The sequence below is a fragment of the Zonotrichia leucophrys genome, chromosome 3 (assembly GCF_028769735.1).
Source record: "Zonotrichia leucophrys gambelii isolate GWCS_2022_RI chromosome 3, RI_Zleu_2.0, whole genome shotgun sequence".
NCBI lineage: Eukaryota > Metazoa > Chordata > Aves > Passeriformes > Passerellidae > Zonotrichia > Zonotrichia leucophrys.
This window is the reverse complement of record NC_088172.1, coordinates 112,659,432-112,672,522: the sequence shown is the minus strand read 5'-3', so window position 1 is coordinate 112,672,522 and position 13,091 is coordinate 112,659,432. Positions and strand designations below refer to the sequence as shown.

General features: G+C 51.2%; 1 protein-coding gene across 6 annotated transcripts in view; it reads right to left on the bottom strand.

Annotated features, from left to right (window-relative positions):
- DTNB (dystrobrevin beta) overlaps positions 1-13,091 on the bottom strand; it is a 152,107-nt gene that overhangs the window by 110,780 nt on the left and 28,236 nt on the right. For all 6 annotated transcript variants that reach the window (XM_064710003.1, XM_064710002.1, XM_064710005.1 and 3 more), the window contains 4 exons: positions 8,944-9,098; positions 6,146-6,251; positions 2,922-3,088; positions 557-681 (listed from right to left, as the gene is read on the bottom strand). In XM_064710003.1, coding sequence (XP_064566073.1) covers positions 557-681; positions 2,922-3,088; positions 6,146-6,251; positions 8,944-9,098 — 553 coding nt within the window. The remainder of the gene's footprint in view (positions 1-556; positions 682-2,921; positions 3,089-6,145; positions 6,252-8,943; positions 9,099-13,091) is intronic.

The window sequence follows — 13,091 nt, the reverse complement described above, 5'->3', positions numbered from 1 at the left end:
GGGTCTCAGGAGGTTCAGGGTTACTCACACGATGTGCGCCAGGTCTGGGGGTTTCAGGGGGGGTTCAGGGGGTCTCAGGGGTCTCAGGGGATCAGGGTTACTCACACGATGTGTGCCAGGTCTGGGGGGCTCAGGGGGTTCAGGGGGTCTCAGGGGGTTCAGGGTTACTCACACGATGTGCGCCAGGTCCAGGAGCTCAGGGGGGGTTTCGGGGGGGTTCAGGGGGTCTCAGGGGGTCTCAGGAGGTTCAGGGTTACTCACACGATGTGCGCCAGGTCTGGGGGGCTCAGGGGGGGTTCAGGGGGTCTCAGGGGGTCTCAGGAGGTTCGGGGTTACTCACACGATGTGCGCCAGGTCTGGGGGGCTCAGGGGGTCTCAGGGGGTTCAGCGTTACTCACACGATGTGTGCCAGGTCTGGGGGTTTTGGGGGGGGTCTCAGGGGGTCTCAGGGGGTTCAGCGTTACTCACACGATGTGCGCCAGGTCTGGGGGGCTCAGGGGAGGTTCAGGGGCTCAGGGGGGTTCAGGGGGGGTCTCAGGGGGTCTCAGGTACTCACACGATGTGCGCCAGGTCCAGCGGCCGCTCGGGCTGCTCGGGGAACAGCGGGCGGGGCGGGTCCCGGCTGGGCACGCAGCCCAGGGAGCGGCTGATGGCGTGGGTCAGCTTCTTGGCCGGGGATTTCTGGGGAAAAACGGGCAAAATGGGGTTGGACGGGCAAAATGGGGTTGTACAGGTGACAGGGGATTGCACAGGGGAAATGGGGTTGCTGGGGACAACAGGGAAAATTGGATTGCTGGGGAAAAACAGGGAAGATGGGGTTGTACGGGGGAAATGGGGTTGTACAAGGGAAATGGGATTGTACAGGGGAAAAACAGGGCAATAGTGTTGTATTGGGGATTTTTTTTTACAACACTATTACAATAGGTCTTTTCCAACCCTAATAACTCCATAATTCCATATGGGAGCTCAGACATCAGCTGGCAGCTCCTCCTGCTGCTCTCCCTCACTGGCACCCCAGGAAAGGGCAAGCCCTGGCTAATTACAGCTCTGGAATTAATTACAATTATTAATTATTAATGGTAATAATTAATTAATTACAATTATTAATTACTGCTGCTGTACAACACTCCAGAGTGGGACCAGCTCCCAAGGGACAGTCAAGTGAAAATTCAGATTAATAGTGGTTCAAATAGGAGTTACATAAACACCATCAGTGCCTGGCAATTACCGATAATTGATAATTAACACCAGTCACTACCATGGAGTCAATTCCTGCTGGTGCCCAGCCTGCCCTGGAGGTGCAGCCTCATTCCTTCCAGGTCCTGGAGATTTTATTTCTCAGCCCCCAGCTCCATCCTGGGGAGCAGCAGAATGGTGGGAAGGCCCTGGACAGGCTCTGGAACGGGCACTTGGTCATCCCAAATCATCAAATCCTGAAAGGGTTTGTGTTGGAAGGGACCTTAAAGCTCAAATCATTCCTGCCCCTCTGCTTTAATTCCTTTGAAATCCTATGAAAATCACAATTTGATTTTATATCACTCACTGACCCTACAGAGAATTCAAATTATGCACACAAGATGTGATCACTCCAAACTTAAACCCCTCGTTTTCCTAAATTAATTCTTCACCTGCTGAAAATCTCCACATTTATTTCTGTCTGAATTTGTTCATTTGAGGTGTGGAGGGACAGGAGCCAGGGAATGGCTCCCAGTGCCAGAGGGCAGGGCTGGATGGGATATTGGCAATGAGGAATTGTTCCCTGGCAGGGTGGGCAGGCCCTGGCACAGGGTGCCCACCCTGGATCCCTGGCAGTGCCCAGGGCCAGGCTGGACACTGGGGCTGGGACAGTGGAGGTGTCCCTGCCATGGTGCCCATGAGGAAAGGCCTTACCCACGAGGAGTGCTCTGACCAAGAGGAGGTTCCCTGCCATGAGGAAGGCCTTACCCACAAAGAGTGCTCTGACCAAGAATGTTCCCTGCCATGAGGAAGGCCTTACCCACGAGGAGTGCTCTGACCATGGAGAATGTTCCCTGCCATGAGGAGTGCCCCTTACCCACAGGAGTGCTCTGACCAAGAGGATGTCCCTGCCATGAGGAAGGCCTTACCCATGAGGGGTGCTCTGACCAAGGAGGAGGTTCCCTGCCATGAGGAAGGCCTTACCCACAGAGTGCTCTGACCAAGGAGCATGTTCCCTGCCATGAGGAAGGCCTTACCCACAAAGAGTTCTCTGACCAAGGAGGATGTTCCCTGCCATGAGGAAGGCCTTACCCACAAAGAGTGCTCTGACCAAGGACGATGTTCCCTGCCATGAGGAAGGCCTTACCCATGAGGAGTGCTCTGACCAAGAGGATGTTCTCTGCCATGAAGAAGGCCCCTTACCCACGAGGAGTGCTCTGACCAAGGAGGAGGTTCCCTGCCATGAGGAAGGCCTTACCCACGAGGAGTGCTCTGACCAAGAGGAGGTTCCCTGCCATGAGGAAGGCCTTACCCACAAGGAGTGCTCTGACCAAGAGGATGTTCCCTGCCATGAGGAAGGCCTTACCCACGAGGAGTGCTCTGACCAAGAGGATGTTCCCTGCCATGAGGAAGGCCTTACCCACAAAGAGTGCTCTGACCATGGAGAATGTTCCCTGCCATGAGGAAGGCCTTACCCACAGAGTGCTCTGACCAAGAGGATGTTCCCTGCCATGAGGAAGGCCTTACCCACAAAGAGTGCTCTGACCAAGAGGATGTTCCCTGCCATGAGGAAGGCCTTACCCACGAGGAGTGCTCTGACCAAGGAGGATGTTCCCTGCCATGAGGAAGGCCTTACCCACAAAGAGTGCTCTGACCATGGAGAATGTTCCCTGCCATGAGGAAGGCCTTACCCACAAAGAGTGCTCTGACCAAGAGGAGGTTCCCTGCCATGAGGAAGGCCTTACCCACGAGGAGTGCTCCTTCATCTGGTGCTGGTTGCTGTGGGGGCCGCTGGCATGGCCCCTCCAGAAGCAGTTCTGGCACAGCTGGTAGTTGTGGCACTGCTGGCAGCGGTACCTGAAGCCCATCATGCTCTCACAGTGGCAGTACGAGCACTCCACGGGGTGGAAGACTGGGGGAAAAACAAAGAAAACAAAACTTTCAGGGGATTTTTGGTGAACCCTGATCTCCTGATGAGAGGAAGGAATACAAATAACCCAAACCCTGATTTCCTGATGAGGGGAAGCAACACAAATAACCCAAACCTCGATTTCCTGATGAGGGGAAGCAACACCAAAAACCCAAACCCTGATTTCCTGATGAGAAGAATAAAAATAACCCAAACCCTGATTTCCTGATGAAGGGAAGAAACACCAATAACCCAAACCTTGATTTCCTGATGAAGAGAAGGAATAATAACCCAAACCATGATATCCTGATGGGGGAAGGAATAATAACCCAAACCCTGATTTCCTGATGAGGGGAATAAAAATAACCCAAACCCTGATTTCCTGATGAGGAGAATAAAAATATCCCAAACCTCGATTTCCTGATGAAGGGAAGAAATACCAATAACCCAAACCTTGATTTCCTGATGAAGAGAAGGAATAATAACCCAAACCATGACGTCCTGATGGGGGGAAGGAATATCAATATCCCAAACCCTGATTTCCTGATGAGGAGAAAAAATACCAATAACCCAAAATACAAAACCCTGATTTCCTGATGAGAGGAATTAAAATAACCCAAACTCTGATTTCCTGATGAGGGGAAGCAATAATAACCCATATCCTGATTTCCTGATGAGGGGAAGGAATAAAAATAACCCAAACCCTGATTTCCTGATGAGGACAAGGAATATCAAAACCCCAAACCCTGATTTCCTGATGAGGGGAAAAAATAACCCAAAATACAAAACCCTGATTTCCTGATGAGGGGAAGCAACACCAATAACCCAAACCCTGATTTCCTGATGAGGGGAAGGAGTAACAATAACCCAGGGGTTTTTTTGTGTTTTCTTGCTTTGGATATTTTGGTTGTTTTGCTGGTTTTTGCTTGTGGTTTTTATTTTCTGTCGTTGTTTTCTTGAGCTTTGTTTGTTTACATTTTTGTGGGGTTTCTTTGTTTAGGATTTTGTTTTGTGGGTTTTTTCTTGCGGCATTATTTCTGTTTGTTTTCATTTTTCTGCAAGGGCCAAAACTGGGATTTGGATGGGGAAGGCCCCAGTGAAGGGGAGCAGCCCAGCTTGGTGCCCTCCTGCTCCTGGCAGGATCAAACCAGGATTAAACCAGGACCCCTTTTTCCCTGGAGTTCACCCAGCATTTTAACCACATCCACCTCCTCTCCTCCTGGTGAGGACTTGACCCCATCAAATTTAAATTGCCACCATCAAAATTAATTTAAAAATCCCAGGATCCCTGAGGCTGAAAATCCCTCCCAGCCCACCCAGTCCCAGCTGTGCCCAATGCCCACCTTGTGCCCAGCCCAGGGCACTCAGTGCCACATCCAGGTGCCACCTGCAGGGATGGGCACTGCCAACCTCCCTGGGCAGCCCCTGCCAAGGCCTGAGCACCCTTTCCATGCAGAAATTCCTCCTGGTGCCCACCCTGAGCCTGCCCTGGCCCAGCCTGAGGCCATTTCCCCTTGTCCTGTCCCTGTTCCCTGGCTGTCCCCTCCTGGCAGGGACTTGTGCAGAGCCACAAGGTCCCCCCTGAGCCTCCTTTTCTCCAGGCTGAGCCCCTTCCCAGCTCCCTCAGCCCCTCCTGGGGCTCCATTCCCTTCCCAGCTCCCTCAGCCCCTCCTGGGGCTCCATTCCCTTCCCAGCTCCCTCAGCCCCTCCTGGGGCTCCATTCCCTTCCCAGCTCCCTCAGCCCCTCCTGGGGCTCCATTCCCTTCCCAGCTCCCTCAGCCTCTCCTGGGGCTCCATTCCCTTCCCAGCTCCCTCAGCCTCTCCTGGGGCTCCATTCCCTTCCCAGCTCCCTCAGCCCCTCCTGGGGCTCCATTCCCTTCCCAGCTCCCTCAGCCCCTCCTGGGGCTCCATTCCCTTCCCAGCTCCCTCAGCCTCTCCTGGGGCTCCATTCCCTTCCCAGCTCCCTCAGCCCCTCCTGGGGCTCCATTCCCTTCCCAGCTCCCTCAGCCTCTCCTGGCGCTCCATTCCCTTCCCAGCTCCCTCAGCCTCTCCTGGGGCTCCATTCCCTTCCCAGCTCCCTCAGCCTCTCCTGGGGCTCCATTCCCTTCCCAGCTCCCTCAGCCTCAGGAATATTCAGAAAATGTCATTTTAACTGAAATCCGCGGGGTTTGCCCTGCTGCTGCTCTCACACCCAGCCAGTCCCCACCCCACATCCCCAGGAATGTGACCCCACCAGCTCTGGGATGCTCTGGGCCAGGACAGGGAGGCACAAGCACAGAGCATCCCAGGCTGCCAGCAGGGAAATGTTTGCACAAGCACAGAGCATCCCAGGCTGCCAGCAGGGAATTTGCACAAGCACAGAGCATCCCAGGCTGCCAGCAGGGCAATGTTTGCACAAGCACAGAGCATCCCAGGCTGCCAGCAGGGAATTTGCACAAGCACAGAGCATCCCAGGGTCCCAGCAGGGCAATGCTGCACAAGCACAGAGAATCCCAGGCTGCCAGCAGGGAAATGTTTGCACAAGCACAGAGCATCCCAGGCTGCCAGCAGGGAATTTGCACAAGCACAGAGCATCCCAGGCTGCCAGGAGGGAATTTGCACAAGCACAGAGCATCCCAGGCTGCCAGCAGGGAATTTGCACAAGCACAGAGCATCCCAGGCTGCCAGCAGGGAAATGTTTGCACAAGCACAGAGCATCCCAGGCTGCCAGCAGGGCAATGTTTGCACAAGCACAGAGCATCCCAGGCTGCCAGCAGGGAATTTGCACAAGCACAGAGCATCCCAGGCTGCCAGCAGGGAATTTGCACAAGGACAGAGCATCCCAGGCTGCCAGCAGGGCAATGCTGCACAAGGACAGAGCATCCCAGGCTGCCAGCAGGGAATTTGCACAAGCACAGAGCATCCCAGGCTGCCAGCAGGGAATTTGCACAAGCACAGAGCATCCCAGGCTGCCAGCAGGGAAATGTTTGCACAAGCACAGAGCATCCCAGGCTGCCAGCAGGGCAATGCTGCACAAGCACAGAGCATCCCAGGGTCCCAGCAGGGCAATGCTGCATTTACCATTTTCAACGTGGGCCAGTCTGTGCATGAGGGGCAGCCACACAAGGCACTGGGGAGGAGGGTCGGCCATCAGCGTGTCCAGGAACATGTTGAGCATCACCTTCTTCTGCAGGGAGAGCACAGGGAGCAATGGGGGCACAGCCAGGAGATTCCCCTGCCAGGCTCCTCCACACTGACAGCCTCTCTGTCCCTGTGAGGTTTGCTGAAAAATCCCTTCAGCGGGGTTTTTCTCCCGAGAAGATGAAGCCTCAGCTTCTCCATGGTTTGTTTTGCTGGAATGTGGCCTGGAGATTGTTTATCCAAAGATGTGAATTGTTTTTAATGAATGGCCAATCGCAGCCAGCTGTGTCAGACTCTGTGAGTCTGGGTTTTTATTGTCATTCTTGTCTAGCCTTCTGATGAATCCTTTCTCTTTCTTTAGTATGGTTTTAGTATATAATTAATATATTATATTATATTATACTATATTATATTATATTATATTATATTATATTATATTATATTATACTATATTATATTATATTAATTTTAATAAACAATTTTATAATTTTTAATATTTAATATCTTAACAATCTAATATTTCTATTTATTATTTATTTGTTTATTATGTATTTAATAGTTAATTTCCTATTTTAATAATTATTCAATATTTAATATTTCAATATTTTGATATTTTCATTTAATATTTTTATAATTAATAAGATATAATGTAATGAAATAGAACTATTTTCATAAAAAGTGTAATTTTTAATATTTTATATGCTTACATTTTTATATTTTATTTAAATATTTATTTATGATTTCATATTTAATTTAGTATTTTATGTTTTAATATTTTAAATATTTTAATAATTTAATAAAGTAATAATTTATTAATTGAATTACTTTTATAATTAGTGAAATATATTATATTATATTATATTATATTATATTATATTATATTATATTATATTGGGATTCTGAGAATATTTTAAATTAAAGCAATTTACACTTTTTAAGCCCCAAAGTCCAGCCTGGCCTTGGGCACTGCCAGGGATGCCAAGTGGGCACCCTGTGCCAGGGCCTGCCCACCCTGCCAGGGCACAATTCCTCATTCCCAATATCAGATGTAAATCTGGAGCCTGATTCTGAAATCAAAGGCTGCTTCCTACTGTGCCATATCCCAAACATGCTAATTGCTAATTAACTTATATTTAGTCACTATAAATTTTGCATCAAATGCTGCAGAAATGTTTCTGCTGGAGCATCATCATGCCCAGAGCCTAAACATTTAATTTTAGGCCTAGATCAATCAAGTTCATGTTTACAGTTGATTTTGGGATTAGTTATATTATTTACATTACCTCAAACGAGAAACAAATCATTGGAACAATTAAAATACAATTGCAATGGATTTAAAAATAAACTGGAGCACAGAAGGTGTTTATTTCGAACAGATCCTGGAAGTGACTTGTTAAACTAATTGTCTTAACACAGAGAAAAATCTTTGAAAAATCAAGGGAAAACAGTGAAAATGGCATGGTTTGTGTTTTGGGAAAGGAATGAGTCATTGCTGATGTTCTGATGGGGAACGGGGGGGCCCTCAAGGAGGGGAACCCACTGAAATGCAGAAAATCCTTCAGTTGCTTATTGTGGACAGCCCTGATGCCCTGGGAATCTCGGATCCCAAATCCTGAATCCCACATCCCAAATCCTGAATCCCACATCCCAAATCCTGAATCCCAGACCCCAGATCCCAAATCCCTGATTAAAAATCCTGAATCCCAAATCCCTGATCCCCAATCCCCAATCCCCGATCCCAATCCCTGATCCTGGCTGGTCCCAGACTCCTGATCCCTTATTGAAAATCCCAAATCCTATTATATACAAATACAGAATGCCAGATCCCCAATCCCTGATCCCAGACCCCAGATCCCAAATCTCAGACCCCCAATCCTGAATCCCTGACCCCAAATCCTTGATCCCCAATCTGAGACCCCAAATCCCAGATCTCAAACCCCCATTCCAAATCCCAGACCCCCAATCCCCAATCCCAGACCCTCAATCCCTGATCCCAAATCCCAGACCTCCAATGCCAGACCCCAAATCCCCAATCCCAGACCCCAAATCCCCAATCCCCGCCCCCAAATCCCCAATCCCAAATCCCCAATCCCAGACCCCAAATCCCCAATCCCCAATCCCAGACCCCAAATCTCTGATTCCCAATCCCAGACCCCAAATCCCCAATCCCAAACCCCAAATCTCTGATTCCCAATCCCAGACCCCAACTCCCAATTCCAGACCCCAAACCCCACACCCCAAATCCCAGACCCTCAACCCCAAATCCCCAATCCCAGACCCTCAAATCCCTGATCCCAGACCCCAAATCCCCAACTCCAGCCCCCAAATCCCCAATCCCAGACCCCAAATCCCCAATCCCCGGCCCCAAATCCCCAATCCCAGACCCCAAATCTCTGATTCCCAATCCCAGACCACAAATCCCCAATCCCCACCCCCAAATCCCCAATCCCAGACCCCAAATCCCCAATCCCCGCCCCCAAATCCCCAATCCCAGACCCCAAATCTCTGATTCCCAATCCCAGACCCCAAATCCCCAACCCCAAATCCCCAATCCCAGACCCCAAATCCCCAATCCCAGACCCCAAATCCCCAATCCCAAATCCCCAATCCCAGACCCCAAATCCCCAATCCCAGACCCCAAATCCCCAATCCCAAACCCCCAATCCCAGACCCCAATTCCCAGACCCCAAATCCCCGACCCCAATTCCCAACCCCAAATCCCCAGTGCCATCCCTGACCTGCTGCGGGAAGCAGGTGCGCAGCGAGTGCTCGGTGTAGCCGAAGGAGGGCCCCTCGAACACGGCCGTGGGCAGCTTCAGCACCTCCCGCAGGAACTGCTCGAACTTGGGGAACACCAGCAGCCCGTTGGAATCTGAGATCTGAGAGAAAATATCTGTAAGGAAATACAATAAACCCCCATCAATGTGGGGTCACTGCGGGAACGGCTCCCGTGCACCCCGAGGGTTCCCTGGGCTGGGCTCTGAGCAGGGTGATGGCCGGGCAGGACTCAGCCAGGCCAGGGCTCCCAGGCCCTGCTTCCTCCAGGCCACGCCATGCCATGGATCCCATCCCATCCCGTCCCATTATCCCATCCCATGGATCCCATCCCATGGATCCCATCCCATCCCATCCCATCCCATCCCATCCTATCCCATCCCATCCCATTGGTCCTATCCCATCCCATTGATCCCATCCCATACCATGGATCCTATGCCATGCCATCCCATTATCCCATCCCATTATCCCATTCCATGGATCCCATCCCATCCCGTCCCATTATCCCATCCCATCCCATGGATCCCATCCCATCCCATGCCGTCCCATTCCATGGATCCAATCCCATTCCATGGATCCCATCCCATCCCATCCCATCCCATGGATCCCATCCCATGGATCCCATCCCATCCCATCCCATGGATCCCATCCCATCCCATCCCATTCCATGGATCCCATCCCATCCCATGCCATCCCATTATCCCATTCCATGGATCCCATGGATCCCATCCCATGCCATGCCACACCATCCCATCCCATTATCCCATTATCCAATTATCCCATTCCATGGATCCAACCCCATGCCATGCCATGCCATCCCATTATCCCACCCCATTATCCCATCCCATTATCCCATCCCATTATCCCATGCCATGCCATGGAATCCATGCCATGCCATGCCATACCATGCCATTCCATCTCATTAACCTATGGATCCCATTAACCCATCCCATTATCCCATCCCATGCCATGCCATCCCATTATCCCATCCCATCCCATCATCCCATTATCTCATTCCATTATCTCATCCCATTCCATGAATCCCATCCCATGGATCCCATCATCCCACCCCATCCCATTATCCCATCCCATCCCATTATCCCATCCCATCATCGCATCCCATTATCCCATGGATCCCATCCCATCCCATTATCCCATCCCATGGATCCCATCCCATTATCCCATTCCATGGATCCCATGCCATGCCATGCCATGGATCCCATTATCCCATCCCATCCCATCCCATGCCATGCCATCCTATCATCCCATCCCATGGATCCCATGCACAGCTGGCACAGAGAGGGAGCAGAGCAGGAGAACTCCAGGGGAACTCAGCTGGAACCTGAACCTACAGAACCCCCAGAGGAGGCTCCAGAGTGGAACTCGGCTGTGCCAGTGCCACAGTTGGCAGAGTTCCAGGGAAATGCCCACTGAGGGCACAGGGAATGGCAGGGGCACCGCAGCCCAGGATCATTCAGGCTGGAAAATCCCAACCTGTGCCCAATGCCCACCTTGTGCCCAGCCCAGGGCACCCAGTGCCACATCCAGGTGCCACCTGCAGGGATGGGCACTGCCAACCTCCCTGGGCAGCCCCCGCCAAGGCCTGAGCACCCTTTCCATGCAGAAATTCCTCCTGGTGTCCACCCTGAGCCTGCCCTGGCCCAGCCTGAGGCCATTTCCCTTGTCCTGTCCCTGTCCCCTGGCTGTCCCCTCCTGGCAGGGACTTGTGCAGAGCCACAAGGTCCCCCTGAGCTCCTTTTCTCCAGGCTGAGCCCCTTCCCAGCTCCCTCAGCCCCTCCTGGGGCTCCATTCCCTTCCCAGCTCCCTCAGCCCTCCTGGGCTCCATTCCCTTCCAGCTCCCTCAGCCTCTCTGGGGCTCCATTCCCTTCCAGCTCCCTCAGCCTCTCCTGGGGCTCCATTCCCTTCCCAGCTCCCTCAGCCTCTCCTGGGGCTCCATTCCCTTCCCAGCCCCTCAGCCCTCCTGGGGCTCCATTCCCTTCCCAGCTCCCTCAGCCTCTCCTGGGGCTCCATTCCCTTCCCAGCTCCCTCAGCCCCTCCTGGGGCTCCATTCCCTTCCCAGCTCCCTCAGCCCCTCCTGGGGCTCCATTCCCTTCCCAGCTCCCTCAGCCTCTCCTGGGGCTCCATTCCCTTCCCAGCTCCCTCAGCCCCTCCTGGGGCTCCATTCCCTTCCCAGCTCCCTCAGCCTCTCCTGGGGCTCCATTCCCTTCCCAGCTCCCTCAGCCCCTCCTGGGGCTCCATTCCCTTCCCAGCCTCACCAGGAGCTGTTGGAAGCCAAGGGCACCAAGCTCATCCCCAGATGCACACCTGGGAACGGGAATCAGATCCCATTTTGGATCTGAGGTTTTGGCAATGAGGAATTGTTCCCTGGCAGGGTGGGCAGGCCCTGGCACGGCTGGCACTGCCCCTGGATCCCTGGCAGTGCCCAAGGCCAGGCTGGACATTGGGGTGGAACATTGGGAGGTGTCCCTGCCATGGAATGGGGGTGGAATGGGGCAGGATTTAATGGGGTGGGATGTAATGAGGTGAGATTTAATTGGGGTGGGATTTAATTGAGGTGGGATTTAATGGGGTGGGATTTAATTGGGGTAGGATTTAAGGTCCCTTCCAGCCCAAACCATTCTGGCATTCTGAGAACATTTGTGATCAGAGGAGTTCACACTCTTTAAGCAGCTCTGTGGGGAGACCAAAAGGTGCTGAGCAGACGTTCCCTGATGTTTGTAAGGATGGAAGGAGAAGAGGGAGGTGCTGCAGGTGCCCCATTCCCTGTCCCTGCTCCTCCTGAGCCCTGGGGGTCCCTGATCCCCTCCCCACACCCCAGCAAAGACCAGTCCAGGGCAGGATGCAGAAAGCACAACAGAACATTGATGTCAAACAGATCTCAACGATGCCAGACAGAAACCAGAACTGTGCTGGGACCCAGAACCTCCTTGCAGAGATCTCTCTCACACAGAGCCAGCCGGGCCCTGAGGCACCCCCAGAGCCTGGGATGCTCCAAAGGGAGCATTCACCAATGCAAACCCGACCTAGAACTGCCCAGGATGTGACAGATCCCCGATCTCCTCCGTGGCACTGAGCCCTCTCTGCTGTTATTTCAGGCACCATCAGTAATTAAACATCAAAAATAACCTTCATTTCAGTGATCAAAACCAGCTTCAGAAAACAAGACACTTTCAGAAAGGCACATTTCCAGTAAACTGGAGGAATTACCCCAGTTTTCTGAAAGAATGAGCTCAGGAAGAAGCCTGCAATGCCTTAGCTGAGAGGGATAAAGACACCTGGAATTTGTATCACTGACTGAACAGAGCAGCCTCAACTGAAGGTCCCTTGAATAATGTTTATACCATTATTTTTATAACATTATTATTTATAACATCTTTTATAAAGAAAACATATTAGGAGAAATGGGGGGAAAAAAGAAAAAAATATATTTAAAATGGTGGATTTGTGTATTTTAGAAAAACAAGCCAGCCAGAAAAATTAGACTTAACCTAGAAACTGAATGTGGAAAAAAAGGTCAGGATGAAAATGCACACAAAATGAAACCAATGGGAACAACTAAAATTAGAGAGCCAAAATTCCAGAATCCTAATTCAATTCTGGAGCAGAATCCTCCTGCACAGGAGCTGAAGGTCTGCAATGAACCTGGCAGGGTGGGACACAACAGGGACAGGACACAATTGTATTTAAAATGGGCTGAAAGCTCCTGGGTGTGCTCACATTGAGCAGGCAGAGAAGTGATCCTAAAGGGAGAGAAATTCAAGGTATGGAAATATGAAAATGAGACACAACAGCCCAGGTTGTGCCAAGGGAAAATCAAAAACCCCCCAAACCCCACCAATGTTTGTCTTGCAGTGAAAAATGTGGTTTTGTGGTCAAAGTGGGAAATTTCCACGTGGGGAATTGGCAGTGAAACTGGAAATGCTAAAAAGCAGGATGTAATAAGTAAAAATAAAGAAATAAAAAGTAGGATATCCTCTCAACGCTGTTGTAACCAATAAATGAATTGGCTTCTGATGGAATGGCATTGGGTTTTACATCTCTGGTGTCTCACTGATAATACTGATAACAGAATAAAATCTTTTTAAGATTT